Source organism: Phyllostomus discolor, chromosome 11, assembly GCF_004126475.2.
Source record: "Phyllostomus discolor isolate MPI-MPIP mPhyDis1 chromosome 11, mPhyDis1.pri.v3, whole genome shotgun sequence".
In the NCBI taxonomy this organism is placed as follows: domain Eukaryota; kingdom Metazoa; phylum Chordata; class Mammalia; order Chiroptera; family Phyllostomidae; genus Phyllostomus; species Phyllostomus discolor.
This window is the reverse complement of record NC_040913.2, coordinates 50,764,439-50,780,870: the sequence shown is the minus strand read 5'-3', so window position 1 is coordinate 50,780,870 and position 16,432 is coordinate 50,764,439. Positions and strand designations below refer to the sequence as shown.

The 16,432-nt window shown below is 38.3% G+C and overlaps 1 protein-coding gene across 5 annotated transcripts in view; it reads left to right on the top strand.

The window, feature by feature from the left end:
• The window catches only part of CDADC1 (cytidine and dCMP deaminase domain containing 1), a 105,649-nt gene that overhangs the window by 72,734 nt on the left and 16,483 nt on the right, over nucleotides 1-16,432 (top strand). For 2 of the 5 annotated variants that reach the window (XM_036011388.1, XM_036011385.1), the window contains one exon: nucleotides 14,457-14,525. The exons of 2 other annotated variants lie outside the window; for them this stretch is intronic. In XM_036011388.1, the coding sequence (XP_035867281.1) occupies nucleotides 14,457-14,525 (69 nt within the window). Of the gene's footprint in view, nucleotides 1-11,970; nucleotides 12,431-14,456; nucleotides 14,526-16,432 lie in introns of those variants that run through there. One more of the 5 variants, XM_036011387.1, reaches the window with a different exon arrangement.

Genomic DNA, 16,432 nt, shown 5'->3' with positions numbered 1-16,432 from the left:
TATGTTGTGCCTTGGTGTGTGCTTCCTTGGGTCCAACTTCTCTGGGACTCTCTGAACTTCCTGGACTTTCTGGAAGTCTATTTCCTTTGCTAGATGGGGAAGTTCTCCTTCCTTATTTTCTCAAATAAGCTTTCAGTTTCTTTGCTCTTCCTTTTCTCCTTCTAGCATCTCTATGATTTGGATGTTGGAACATTTAAAGTTGTTCTGGAGGTTCCTAAGTCTCTCCTCATTTTTTTGAATTCTTATTTCTTCATTCTGTTCTCACTTAATGTTTCTTTCTTTCTTCTGCCCCAAACCATTGATTTGAGTTCCAGTATCTTTCCTGTAACTGTTGGTTCCCTGTACATTTTTATTTATTTCATTTTTCATAACTTTCACTTTTTCCTCTGTTTTGCAACCATACTAAACCAATTCTGTGAGCATCCTGATTACCAGTGTTTTGAATTGTACATCTGAACTAGTTTGGCTATCTCTTCATCACTTAGTTGTATTTTTTCTGGAGCTTTGATCTATTCTTTCATTTCGATGATATTTTATTGTCTTGGCACACCTGTTATTTAGTAAGGGGTGGAGCCTTAGGTATTTGCCAGGGAAGGACAGCCCACGTTGGACAACCCCTGGACAACCCCTGCCTTGTAGGGCTGTATGTGGGGGAGGGTTCTGAGAGGCAACAATGACACTTATTCAGCTCTCTGCCAGCTCTCAATTCATTTCCACTGCTACCCACAAGCAAATTGGACCCTTCTGGTGCTGATTCCTGGGTGGGTGGTTTTGCAAACATTGTAGGACCCTGTGGGTGTCTCCTATGAGGCTAGGAGTTTCTCCCATTGCCTCAGCCTCCAGAGGTTTTTTCAATGAAAGGTTTTGAGGCTTTACTTCCCCATACTGGAGCCTTGGGTTGCTCAATCTGTCTCACTCCCCATTTGTTCCTCCCAGTTTATCTGCACACAAATGTAGGACTGCCTGATCCGCCAGCCACCTTTTCTCCCTTTCCACCAGCTGCTGCCTTGCCATGAGTCCTCTCTGCCTGGTTGCCCATCTCCACCCCTCCTACCAGTCTGGATGAATGTTTCTTCTTTAACTCCTTGGTTGTCAGGCTTCCATACAGTTTGATCTTCTGTCAGTTCTGGTTGTTTTTTACTTTTAAATTTGTTGTTGTCCTTCTTTTGGTTGTGCAAGGGGGCACAGTGTACCTATCTACACCTCCTCTTGGATGGGAGTGGCAACCACACAATGATGTTTCTCTCCATCTTTCCCTCCCTTGCCCTCTCTGTAAAAATAAATACATTAAGTCTTTAAAAAATAATAAATAAATAAAGCTCAATTAGGGTGGTCCCAGGGAAAACACAAGTGGGGGCTGATCTTGGCTTGAACCTCCTTGGAAACCCCAGGCCCAGCACACCCATTGAACAGCTACACCATGTTGGAGCACCACCACCCTGTTCCTGCACTGCACAGCTGATCCCCATGGAGATGTGGAGGTTAGTGGTAAGTGGTTACATCCAATAATTGCAGCTGACTAGCCTGAATAAATCCCTCCCATCACTCTTCCAACATCAATCAAGGCTCAACTACAAGAGGATGGTGTACTCAATCTAAATGAAGGGTACACCTGAAGTACCCAGCCTTGGTGATAGGAGAGGCTGTGCCACTGGACCCTACAGGATACTTACTATATTAGGCCACACTATCAAGACACAGAGTTAAAGCAGCCTACCTAATATATAGAAACAAATACAGGGAGGCTGCCATTATGAAAAGACAAAAAAACATGGTCCAAGTGAAAGAACAGATCAAAACTTCAAAAAAAGAGCTAAACAAAATAGAGATAAGCAATCTAGCAGATTGCAAAGTTCAAAACACTGGTTATAAGGATGCTCAAGAAACTTAGTGAGGACCTCAACAGCATAAAAAAGACCTAGTCAGAAACAAAGGATACACTAATTGAGATAAAGAACAATTTACAGGAAAAAAACAGCATGGATGAAGCTTAGAATGAAATCAATGATATGGAATATAAGGAAGCAAAAAATAATTAATCAGAACAACAAGAAGAAAAAAGAAACCCCCAAAATGAAGATGGTATAAGCTGCCGCTGGGACAACTTCAAGCAGTCTAACATTTGCATCATAGGGGTGCCAAAAGGAGAAGAGAAAGAGCAAGAAATTGGAAATCTACATGAAAATATAATGAAAGGAAACATCTCTAATTTGGTGAAGGAAATAGACATGAAAGTACAGGAAGCACAGATAGTCAGAAACAAGATGGATGCAAAGAGGCCCACACCAAGATACATCATAATTAAAATGTCAAAAATAAAGTAAAGAGAGAATCTTAAAAGCAGCAAGAGAAGTTAGTTACCTACAGGGGAGTTCCCATAAGACTACCAGCTGATTTCTCAAGAAATTTTGTAGGCAAAACAGATTGGCTAGAAATATTCAAAGTCATTAAAAGCAGGGACCTATAGCCAAGAATGCTCTACCCAGCAAAGATATCTTTTAGAATTGGGCAGAGAAGGGACTTCTCAGACAAGAAAAAAACTAAAGGAGTTCATCATCACCAAACCATTATTATATAAAATGTTGAAAGGACTTTTTAAAGAAAAAGATCATAGCTATGAACAATAAAATGGCAAAAAAATACAAATCTATCAACAATTGAATGTAAAAACAAACTGAGCAAACAAGAAGAACAGAGACAGAGTCATGGATATAGAGATCATTTTGATGGTTGCCAGATGGGAGGGGAGTATGGAGGAATCTGTGAAGAAGTGAGGGGATTAAGAATTACAAATAGGTAGTTATGGAAAAGCCATGAGGGTATAAAGTACAGTATAGAAAAATGGAGTACCCAAAGAGCTTACACACATGACCCATGGACCTGTGGTGGGATTTCTTGAGGGAATGGGTGGTGCTGGGTAGAGGAGTGGCAAAGGGGAAAAAATCAGGACGACTCTAATAGCATAATCAAAATACAATGTTAAAAAACTGCTATTCACGACGTCGCTTTTTGATCCTTCGATGTCAGCTCTTCCTATCATTGTGAAGCAGAATTCACCAAGCATTGGATTGTTCACCCACTAATAGGAAACGTGAGCTGGTATTAGACCCTCGTGAGACAGGTTAGTTTTACCCTACTGATGATGTTGTTGCCATGGCAATCCTCAGTATGAGAGGAACCGCAGGTTCAGACATTTGGTGTATGTGCTTGGCTGAGGAGCCAATGGGGCAAAGCTACCATCTGTGGGATTATGATTGAACGCCTCTAAATCAGAATCCTGCCCAGGCAGAACATACGGCAGCGCCACGGAGCCTCAGTGGGCCTCGTATAGCTGGTCCCCCACCAGTCCCCGCTGGCCACCGGGCCATCGCGTGCACCCCCTCCCCCCCCATGTCTTGGGACCAGTCCGGTACAGAGAGCCCCTCATCCTGGGAAATGGGGCGCAGGAAAGGAGGCCACCCCCTCGCCCATCACACACCACACGTTCATGGGGAACCTGGCATTAAACCATTTGTAGATGACCTGCTTCTGGGTCGGGGTTTCCTACGTAGCAGAGCAGCTCCCTCGCTGCGATCTATTTTGAAAGTCAGCCCTTGACACAATGGTTTGTAAAAAAAAAAAGAAAGAAAGAAAGAAAAAACAGAAAAATAAAAACTGCTATTCAAAGTTTTATTACTGAAATATTGACACATATTTTGAATGTAAAAGAGTCTTTGGGAACTTTGCAATTTCCTAGGCACATAATTTTGAACATCAGTTATTGGTACACAATATTATTTTTAATTATTAGGTATGTTAGTTTTTCATTGTTTGGTTTTTCTAGGTAAATAGAAATTTAATGTATAAAGTAATATTTTCTTGATAATAACAGTGATTTGATTATCCTAAAAATGAGGAAATATAAATATCTTTATCAATTTCATTTCTATGTAAACATCTTGATTTTCTTTAGCTGAATTCACTTTATTCAAGTACTAATCCTGGAAAAATAGATATCCTCTTTTTTAAAATTTGTCTGGAGAAATAACTGAAAGGAAAAAAAGATACTGGGTGTGGCAAAAGTAGGTTTGCAGTTGTGAGTACACAAAACAGTTTATTTTTGTATTATTATTTATTAATTCTTGTATTATTTTCCATATGAACAACTATAAACCTACTTTTGCCCCACTGTGTACATGGATCTCATTAAAGAATATGTATTCAATAACAATATTTGAGGGAATCATTTAATAGTTCTCTGTTATTAGGGAAATGACTCAAAAAGCACTAATCATGAAAAAATATATTAATTTATCTGTGTTAAAATTAAGAACATCATTCATCAAAAGGTACCATTAAAAGAGCAGAAATATAAGCCTTGGAATATGAGAAGATACTTGCCACTCATAATTAGAAAACATCTTTTATTCAGGATTTATTGTTCCTAGATTGTTAAAGAAAAGGAAGATATGCTGTGGTTAGAAGTTCCACAATTGGAGAGAGTGGTACATGATTATAGGAAAGCAAGAGAGGTGTATCTGCTCTGTTAGCAGTTTTATTTATTGACTTGGATGATGGTTAAATGTATATTTGCTTTGTGACAATTCACTGAACTTTAATTTTATGTTTTATATGCATTTTGAAGATGTGTTTTATATCAAGAAGTAATATCCCTGTCTTTCTCAATGTTATAACAATGTTATTGAGGTATAATTCACATATCATATTCACATATCATAAATTTGCCCCTTACAGATGTAGAATTCACTGGTTTCTAGTGTATGCACAGGGTTATGCAACCTCACCATTACCTAGTTTTATAACATGTTCATCATCTCAGAAAGTAACCTCTTACCCATTTGTAGTCACTCCTGTTTCCACTACCCTTTTCCTTAAATAACCACTAATCTACTTTGTTTTTATAAAGTTGTATATTCTGACCATTTCATATAAATGGAGTTCTTTCTAATTCTGCAATCAGCTGAAAAACAGACATATGAATCAAACAGAATGAAAATTAAAACACCAACTTTATTACTAGACTTGGGTTTGACCTTTGCCAGATTAGGTTTTAGTAAAGGTATTTGTCCTTCATTACCTTTCCTGCCAACCTGCCCAACCAAGCCTGTTACTAAACCCAACCAGGTGAGAGGGTCCTACCACTCCCCAACTACCTACCAGGGAAATGTCAAAAGACAGAGTTCAGTGGAAAAGAACATTGTATTTAATGTCAAGTTTCTACCTAAAATTTCTGGGTAACAAAAGTAACAGGAAAGGGTACTTCCAGCCAAGAGGGAGGAGTAGGTAGATACACTTTGCCTTCTCCATTTAAAAACAAAAAACAACCAGAACTACCAGAAAATCAAACTGCATGGAAGTCTAATAACCAAGGAGTTAAAGAAACATTCATTCAGACTGGTAGAAGAGGTGGAGATAGACAGCCAGGGCAGAAGGAATGCAGGGTAAGGCAGTGGGGCGAACTGGGCGGTCCCACATTTGTATGCAGATAGACTGGGAAGAACAACTGGGGAGTGAGACAGACCATGCAACCCAGGGTTCTAGCATGGGGAAAGAAAGCCTCAAAATCTCTGACTGAAAAAACCTGTAGGGGTTGAGGTGGCAGGAGCAACTTCCAGCCTCACAGGAGAGTTCACTGGAGAGACCCACAGGGTCTTAGAACATACACAAACCCACTCACCCAGGAATCAGCACCAGAAGGGCCCAATTTGCTTGTGTGTAGGGGGAAGTGACTGAAAGCTGGTGAGAACCGAGGAAGCAGCGTTGTTTCCTCTCTGGGCCTTCCACCCACATATAGACCCACAATGCAGAGATGTAGGTTTCCCCGCCCTGGTAAATACCTAAGGCTCTACCCTTTACATGTATCAGGTGTGCTGAGACAAAGAAATATGGCCCAAATGAAAGAACAGATCAAAACTCCAGAAAGAAACTAACTGAAGAAGAGATAGCCAACCTATGAGATACAGAGTTCAAAACACTTGTAAACGGGATGCTCACAGAATTGGTTGAATATGGTCTAAAATAGAGGGAGAAGTGAAGGCTATGCAAAATGAAATAAAGAAAAAATATGCAGGGAGCCAACAGTGAAAGGAAGGAAACTGGGACTCAAATTAATGGCTTGGAGCAGAAGGAAGAAATAAACATTCAACCAGAACAGAATAAAGAAACAAGAATTTTAAAAAAATGAGAGGCTTAGGAACCTCCAGTACAATTTTAAATGTTCCAACATCAGAATCACAGAGGTGCCAGATGGAGAGGAGGAAGAAAAAAAATGGGAAAATTATTTGAACAAATAACAAAGGAGAACTTCCCTAATCTGGCAAAGGAAATAGACTTCCAGGAAGCCCAGAGAGTCCCAAGGAAGTTGGACCTAAGGAAGTACACACTAAGGCACCTCATAATTACATTACCCAAAACTAAAGATAACGAGATGTCCTGGCTGGTGTAGCTCAGTGGATTGAGTACTGGCCTGCAAACCAAAGGGTCACTGGTTAGATTCCCAGTCAGGGGACATGCATGGGTTGCAGGGCGAGGTATCCAATGGGGGGCATGTGAGAGGCAACCACACACTGATGTTCCTCAGCCTCTCTTTCACCCTCCCTTCCTCTCTTTCTAAAAATAACATTTTTTAAAAGATAGGGAGAGAATTTTAAAAGCAGCAAAAGAAAAGGAGACAGTTACCTACAAGGGAGATCCCATAAGACTACCAGCATTTTTTTTTAAAAAGAAACCCTACAGGAAAGAAGGGGCTAGAAAGAAGTATTCAAAGTCATGAAAGAGGCAAGGACCTACAAGCAATATTACTCTGTTCAGCATAGCTATCATTTAGAATGGAGGGGCAGATAAAGTGCTTCCTAGGTAAAGTAAAGTTAAAGGGGGTCATCATCCCCAAGCCCATATTATATGAAATGTTAAAGGGACTTATCTAAGAAACAGAAGATGAATAAATATATGAACAGTAAAATGACAACAAACTCGCGACTATCAACAACTGAACCTAAAACAAAACAAACAAACAAAAAAACCAAACTAAGCCAACAACCAGAGCAGGAACAGACTGGCAGAAATGGAGATCACATGGAGGGTTATCAGTAGGGAGGTGGAGGGGAATAATGTGGGAAAAGGTACAGGGAATAAGCATAAGTGGTAGGTACAAAAACAGGAGGTGGTTAAGAATAATATAGGAAAAATGGAGAAGCCAAGGAACTTATATGAATGACCCATGGACATGAACTAAAGTGGGAGAATGATGGTGGGAGGAGGGTACAGGACAGAGGGGAATAAAGGGGGACACAAAATGGGACAACTGTAATTGCATAATCAATAAAATATACTTTTTAAAACAATTTAAAAAGGGGGAAGGAAAAGTCAGAGTATGACATCAAAATAGCTATTTAAATATTTATTATTGCAACTACTATATAGGTTCAAGAACTGAAAATAACACAAGAACAAAAATCTGTTCACAGTGCTGACTATTACCACCAAGGTCTTTGGAAATAATGGCAAGTTTCTGCCTCAAAGCCCATTCCCTCTAGGACACCCAAGGAAAAAGCACCCTATCACTTTCTGCCAGCTCAGTTCAATATTGCACCAGCAAGCTCCTCTCCCACCCAAAAGTATCATAAATGTAGGTGCCTTAGCTGGTCTCCAGTTGCCGTTCAGCCACAGGCATCTTTCTGAATCTATGCCCCTAGGCATCCACTCACAACCAGGCACTGGGCACTGTTGGCAGGTCTGCTGGTTACCATTGATACTCACCCTGCCAGGGGAGGGGAAGAAAACCAACTAATTTTTCACTTCTTGGAGCTCTTTGTTTCAAAAGGCCTCTCCCAGATCCCCATGCTTGCTGAAAGCCAGTGGGAGTGTCCAGCCTTCCAACTAAAGAGGGCTAGTGTTTGCCATGTTTGCCTTTTTCCCTCTCCTGGCTTCCCTGTTTAGCAAGGAGGCAGTCTTCAGTCACATGTTCACCCCTCAAGCCCCTCCCCCATTCCAGGGGTATGTGTTCTCTGTTACAAGCCTAGACCTTGAAAAGGATTCTCAATGACAGTCTGTCCAGCTCTAGGGGACTTGATTTATACCATCTCAGTTCCACCAGAGGGGTCAAAATAGAAGGGAGGCAGGTAGTGTGACTAACTATTCTGAAGTGGCCTTTACTCAGTATAATTAGAATTCAGATAACCAATAACATTCTTTTTAGGGAATCACAGGGTTTTGAAGAAAATAAAGGAAATATCCATGTATTCCTATTCCCCTTGGGGAGAAAATAAGAGGAATAGTTTGTTAGAATCCAAATAGCTACAGTCAGTAAACACAAGGCCAGGTTATCCTGGGGACAAATGTTCATATAAGTTGGGATCTTTAGGGTAAGTCTGTGGCCTGCTGCAAAATGGGGAAACTAAGTGTGAGGCTCCCACGTTAAGCTTGGAAGTTTGGGGTCCTCCAAAGAAGCTAAAAAAATGCTCCTACTTGGGTATACCTTCTGGCAGAAGCAAATGCAAATTCCCTCAGAAAGTGATCCCAACTTAGACCCGCAAGATATAATACAGTATGAGCTCATAATTCAAAAATCACCAAACACAAATATGCCACTGTGGGTAACAGTGTACAGAAGTAACAAGTAGCCTATTTAGACCCCCAAGTACTTTATGTTTTGGAGTTATGAAACAGGCTCTAAAGTGTTTATGAAGTAAAAGATGCTATTGAAAAAGCAGCACAGAACAAACATGAAAAATGTCCAGGCAAATTTGAAAAGAATCAGAATTTAGAAGAATAAAAAAAGTTTGTTAAAAAATTTAGCTGACTTAAACCACTGTTTATTAATGGCACACTATTCGTTTTTTGAGTGGTACAAGTCTTTATGGGATACTGATCCATGAGTTGTGGAACATTTAGTATCTCTGACAGAGATGGCAATGCATATTACAGACTGAGAATCGGATATATAATTTATAATGCTGAAAAATTGGTTATCCATGTAGAGAAATGATATTGTATACACTTTACATGATATAAAAAGTTAATTACGCAAAAATTAAGAACTTAAATGGAAAAGGTAATTTTTAAATTAATGATTTATTTTTTAGAGCAGTTTTCGTTTCACAGGAAAACTGAGGGGGAGATAAAAAGAGGTCCCATACACCCCTTGTCCCCACACATGTATAGCCTCCTCCATTAGCTACATCTTCTCCAGAGTGGTACATTTGTTACACTTGATGAACCAACATTGATGTATCATGATTACTCAAACTCTATAGTTTACATTAAGGTTGAATCTTGGTGTTGTACATACTATGGGTCTGGATAAATATTTAATATTATATCATTATGGCATCATACAGAGTATTTTTACTGCCCTAAAATTCCTCTGTGCTCCACTTATTCATCTCTCCTCTCTCTCCAACCTTTGGCAACCACTTATGAATGATAGTTTTGCCTTTTCAAGAATGTGACATGGAATCATACAGTATGTCACCTTTTCAGACTGGCTACTTTCTTAGTAATATGCATTTAAGGTTCTTCCATTTCTTTTCTTGGCTTCATAGCTCATTTCTTTTTAGTACTGAATAAGATTGTGTTGTCTGCACCTGATAAAAAACTATAGTACAAGGCCACCATAATCAAACAATTTGGTACTGGCATAAAAATAGACACATAGACCAATGGAACAGAGTAGAGAGCCCAGAAATAAACCTAGGTCTCTATGGTCAATTAATATTTGACAAAGGGGGCAACAGCATAAAATGGAGTAAAAATAGCCTCTTCAACAAATGGTGTTGGAGATCTAGACAGCTACATACAAAACAATGAAACACAATCACCAACTTACACCATACACAAAAATAAATTCAAGGTAGATAAAAGACTTAAATATAAGTTGTGACACCGTAAAAGTCCTAGGGGAGAATATAGGCAGGAAAATCTCAGATATTTCTTGTAGCAGTATTTTCACCAATATGTCCCCTAGAGCAAGGGACATGAAAGAATAAACAAGTGGGACCTAATCAAAATAAAAAGCTTCTGCATGGCAAAAGAAAAACAGCACTAAAACAAAAACAACCATATGGGAAAACATATTGCCAGTGGTATCTCAGACAAGTGTTTGATCTCCAAAATATACAAAGAGTTCTTGTGACTCTACTCCCTGAACACAAAGAAGCCAATTAAAAAATGAGCAAAGGACCGAACAGACACTCCTCCATGGAGGACATGCAGAGGGCCCAGAACATATGAAAAGATGCTCAGCATCACTAGTCATCATAGAGTTAAAAATTAAAACCACAGTGAGATACCACTTCACACTGGTGAGAATGGCCATCATAAACAAATCAACAAACAACAAGTGTTAGAGCAGTTGTGGAGAAAAGAGTACCATAGTGCATTGTTGGTGGGCATGCAGACTGGAGCAGCCACTGAGGAAAACAGTATGTAATTTCCTCAGAAAACTAAAAATGGAGTTGCCTTTTGTCCCAGCATTTCCACTGCTGTGAATATACCCTAAGAATCCTGAAACACTAATTCAAAAGAATATATGCACCCCAATGTTCATACCAGCACAATTTACAATAACCAAGTGCTGGAAGCAACCTAGATGCCCCTCAGTAAATGAGTAGATCAAAAAACTGTGGTACACTTACACAATGGAATATTACATAGCAGAAAGAAAGAACTATTTTTTGTGACAGCATGGATGGAACTGGAGAGCATTATCGATAAGTGAAATAATCTGGCAAAGAAAGACAAAATACCATATGATCTCACCTATAAGTGGAACCTAATCAACAAGACAAACAAGCAAAGAAAATATAGCCAGAGACATTGAAATAAAGAACATACTGACAGTAACCAGAGAGGAGAGGGGATAAGGATAATAGGGGAAGGGCCATCAGGGAACATGTATAAAGGACCCATGGATGAAGACAAAGGGGGTAGGATTGAGGGTGGGAGGCCGGGATGAGTGGGGCATGGTGGGGTGAAAAGGGAGACAACTGTACTTTAAGAACAATAACGAAAGAGAAAAAAATAATTTGTATAATTCTCTATCTTGCCTTGGAGACTTTTGGGGGATTTTTTATTAAAATTTTAATTTCTTTAAAAAAGAAATTCCATTGTCTGGATGTACACAGTTTATTTATCAACTCACCTACTGAAAGACATCTTGATTGCTTCCAAGTTATTGCGATTATGAATAAAATTACTATAAACATGTGTGCATTTTTTATGTGAACACATTTTCACCTACTTTGAATAAATACCAAAGAGCATGACTGCAGGATCATATGGTAAAGAGTATGTAACAAACTGCCAAATTGTCTTCCAAAAGGCTGTATTGTTTTCCATTTTCACCAGCAATGAATGAGAGTTCCTGTTGTTTCACATCCTCTCCAGCATTTGGTGTTGTCAGTGTTCTGGATTTTGGCCATTTTTATAGGTGTGTAGTGGATCTTGTTTTAATTTGCGTTTCCGTGATGACATATGATGTGGTATGTCCTTTCATATGCTTATTTGCTATCTGTTTATCTTATTTAAATATTGACTTTTCTCTCCTGCAACCTTGATAAAATCACTTCTTAGTTCCTGGAAGCTTGATTTATGCTTCTGGATTTTTTGCATAGATGATCATGTCACCTGTGAACAAAGACAATTTTATTTCTTCCTTCCAAATCTGAATACCTTTCCTTGTCTTATTGCATTAGCAAGAAATTCCACTATGATGTAAAGAAAGAGTGGTAAGAAAGGAAGGCATTCTGGCCTTGTAACTCATGGTGGTGGGAAAGCCTTTATTTTAGTGCTACACCATTAAGTATGATGTAGTTTGTTTTTTTGGGGGGTGGGGGTTGGTCAATATTCTTTATTAAGCTGAGGAAGTTCCCTATCCTTACTGAGAGTTTTTATTATGACTCTTTGGTGCTTAATTTTGTCAAATGCTTTTTTCTGCATCTATTAATATGATTTGTGATTTTTCTTTTTTAGCCTGTTGTGATAGATTACATAAATTGATTTTTCAATGTTGAACCAGTCTTGCATACCTGGGATAAATCCCACTTGATTGTGGTATGTAATTCTTTTTATGCATTTTTGGATTTGATTTGCTAATATATTATTGAGAATTTTTGCCTCTATATTTAGGAGTGATATTTGTCTGTAGTTTTATTGTAATGTCTTTGATTTTGGTATTAGGGTAATTCTGGCCTTATAGAATGAGTTCAGAGTTATTATTTCTGCTTTTCTCCTCTGAAAGAGATTGTAGAGAAGTGGTACCCATTTCTTCCTGAAATGTTTGATATAATTCACCAGTGAACCCTGTTTTGTAAGGTTAGTAATTACTGATTCAATTTCTTTAATAGATATAGGCCTATTCAGATTGTCTTTTCATGTCCGAGTATTGCCAAATTGTGTAGTTCAAGGAATTGGTTCATTACATCGAGGTTTTCAAATTTGTGGGCATAGAATGGTTTATAGTATTCTTTTATTTACCTTTTAATGTACATAGGATCTATAGTGATGTCCCTTTTTTTCATTTCTGATATTAGTAATTTGTATACTCACTGGTTTTTTTTTTTCTGAATTTGCCTGTTTAGACACTTGTCAATTTTATTGATCTTTTCAAAGAATCAGCTTTGGTTTCATTGATTTTCTCTATTTCCTGTTTTTAATTTCTTTGATTTGTTTCTATTTTTATTATTGCTTTTTTCTGCTTACTTTGGATTTATTTTGCTCCTCTTTTTCTGGTTTTCTAAGATGGAAACTTAGATTACTGATACATCTTTCTTCTTTCCTAATGTATGCAGTCAATGCTATAAGTTACTTTTAACTATTGTTTTCACTGCATTCTACAAGTTTTGACAAGTTGTGTTTTCATTTTCTGTTAAAATATATTTTATTGATTATGCTATTACAGTTGTCCCATTTGCCCCCTTCACTCCCCTCCACCCTGCACACCCCCTTCCACCCACATTTTCCCCCTTTAGTTCATGTCCATCTCATACATGTAAGTTCTTTGGCTTCCACATTTCCTATACTATTCTTAACCTCCCCCTGTCTATTTTCTACTTACCATTTATGCTACTTATTTTCTGTAGCTTTCCCCTTCTCTCCTCATCCCACTCCCCAGCTGATAACCCTCCATGTGGTCTCCATTTCTGTGATTCTGTTCCTGTTTTAGTTGTTTGCTTAATTTGTTTGTTTGTTTGTTTGTTTTAGGTTCAGTTAATAGCTGTGTTTGTTGTCATTTTAGTGTTCATATTTTTTATATTCTTTTTCTTAGATAAGTCCCTTTAACATTTCATATAATAAGGGCTGGGCAATAATAAACTCCTTTAACTTGACTTTATCTGGGAAGCACTTTATCTGCCCTTCCATTCTAAATGATAGCTTTTCTGTATAGGTTAATCTTGGATGTATATCCTTGCCTTTCATGGCTTCGAATACTTCTTTCCAGCCCCTTCTTGCCTATAAGGTTTCTTTTGAGAAATCAACTTGATAGTCTTGTGGGAACTCCTTTGTAGGTAACTGTCTCCTTTTCTCTTACTGCTTTTAAGATTCTTTCCTTATCTTTAATTTTGGCTAATGTAATTATGAGGTGCCTTGGTGTGTTCCTCCTTGGGTTCACCTTCTTTGGAACTCTCTGGGCTTCCTGGAAGTCTATTTCCTTTGCCAGATTAGGGAAGTTTTCCTTTATTATTTGTTGAAATAAGTTTTCAGTTTCTTGGTCTTCCTCTTCTCCTTCTGGCACCCCTACGATTCAGATGTTGGAAGGTTTAAAGATATCCTGGAGGTTCCTAAGCCTGTCCTCTTTTTTTTTTGAATTCTTGTTTCTTCATTCTGTTCTGGTTGAATGTTTTTTTCTTCCTTCTGCTCCAAACCTTTGATTTGAGCCCTGCTTTCCTTCCCATCATTGTTCATTCCCTGTAGATTTTTCTTTATTTCACATAATGCAACCATAGTACTGCATGGTTCTTGTTTATGCTGTTGAAGTACCAGTGAGTTCCTGGAGCATCCTGATAACCATTGTTTTGAACTGTGTATCTGATAGGTTGCTATCTGTTCGTTGCTTAGTTGTATTTTTTCTGGAGCTTTAAATTGTTCTTTCATTTGGGTCATTTTTTTTTTTTTTTTGTCTTGAAAAGCCTGTCTGTGTTTTCATTTTCATTTAGGTCATACTGTTTTAAACTTTCTCTTGAGATTTCTTCTTTAACTTATGTGTTATGTAGAAGTGTGTTGTATAAACTTGATATATTTGAGATTATCCAGTTGCCTTTCTGTCTTTGATTTCTAGTTTAATTCCATTGTTGCCTAAGAGCAGACATTGTATGATTTTCATTCTTTTAAACTTGTGAAAGTGTTTTGCTTTAAATTTATAGATTTGAGAGAGAGGGAAGGGAGAGAGAGAAACATTGATTTGTTTTTCCACTTATTTATACATTCATTTGTTGATTTTTGCATGTGCCCTGACTAAGAATCAAACCTGCAATCTTGGCATATGGACAGTGCTCTACCAAATGAGCTAAACATCCAGGACCACAAAGGTGTATTTTATGGCCAAGGACGTGTTCTATATTCATGAATGTCCCATTTGAGATTGAGAAGAATGTGTATCTGCTGTTGTTGGATCAAGTAGTCTATAGATATTGATTATATTCAGTTGTTCAACTATGCTTCTACTGATTTTCTGCCTGTTGGATCTATCCATTTCTAATAGAGGAATATTGAAGTCTCCAACTGTGATAATGAAGTCATCTAATTCTCTTTGCAATTCTATTAGTTTTGCCTCATGTAGTTTGATGCTGTTGTTAGGTGGATATACATTAAAGAATATTGTGTCTTAGGGAAGATAAAATTGTGGAGGGGCTCCACCTGTAGGGCCCCCTGCCCACCATGGATCAGAATAAGTCTACCAAGACATGACCTGCTTGGAGAGGAAAGGTGGCTGATCTCTCAAAGGAGAAGGGCCAGGAGCCTGTTCCTCAATGGGCTTTCATTGGGTTCAGTCTGCACAGGGAAAGGTCATCAATCATTGTCAGGCAGTAATGATCAAACAATAGATAACATTCAAAGAACTATGAGGGCTTATTCTGAGTCAGGGTCAGTTAGTTAAAGGGCTATAAATCTTTGGGTAACAAACTCATTTCATGCTTGGATGCTTATCAGAAAATTGAGAACATTTTTAGCAAAGCAGGTTTCACAGGATTTTATGCATTCTTTCTGAGGCCTGATCCCTCCTGGGAACTGCCCATTCCTGCCCAGGGCTGTACTATGTATGCTCCAGCATTGTTGCAGGCTTAAGTCAGGCAGGGGAAGTAAGGCAGCCAAGAGATTAGGAGACTGCTTTCCCACAGAATGAGGACTCAGGCTATGTCAAAACTGTGAGACGAGGGTTCATCACCCCCTTTTTCTGTAGCCCCCCAAGTCCTTCCCTGAGGGCCCCTTCATGACCATGCCTGTCTTAGGTCATCACTCCCTTGAGGAATCTTTCCCATCATTTGCTAGCCAGTCATCTGCCCAGGGCCAAGTAGGGTGAAGTAAAAGTTGGCAGAGGCTGCGCCTCTGTGAGAGAGATAAGCTTTGTCTCCTTAGTGCCTTATGGTCCCAAGGTCTCTTTACTCAGCCTTAGCCATGGGGGGTTATAGCTTCTGAAACCAGGCAGGGCAGTTCCCAGCATAAAATAATGGCTTTCTCATTATGTAATGCCTTTTTTATCCTGGTAACTTTGTTATGAAGTCTCCTCTGTCTGAAATTAATATAGCTACTCCTGCTTTCATTTTTTATATTTTTATTTATTGATTTTTAGAAGGAGAGGGAGAGAGAAACATCAATTTATTGTTCCACTTACTCATACATTCATTGGTTGATTTTTGTATGTATTCTGACTGGGGATTGAATCTGCAACCTTGGTATATTGGGTTGATACTCTAACCAACTGAGTTACCCCACCAGGGTCTTACTTCTACTTTCTTTTGATTAGTATTGCCATGGTATATTTTTCTCCATTCGTTTACTTTAAATTTTTATGTGGCTTTATATCTAACATGGGTTTCTTATAGACAATATATACTTAACTCTTTATTTTTTTGACCCACTGTAACAATCACTGCCTTTTAATTGGTGAACTTAGACCATTGATGTTCAAAGTGATTATTGATGTTGTCGGATTAATAGCTACCAGTTTCATTGCTGTTTTCTCTATGTTGCCATTCTTTGTTCTTATTTTTATTCTCCCTTTTATTCAGCCTTTTTGTGGTTGTAATTGAACAATTTAAATGGTTCCATTTTTCCTCCTTTCTTAATGTACTCATTATGCTTCATTTTTTTACTTTTGAAAGGAAAAAATTTGTAATATATATTTACAGCTAATCCAAATCAACTTCTAAGTAGTCACTTTAAAGTTAGTGTATTTTATAATAACAAAATAATCCTAATTCCTCCCTCCCATCCC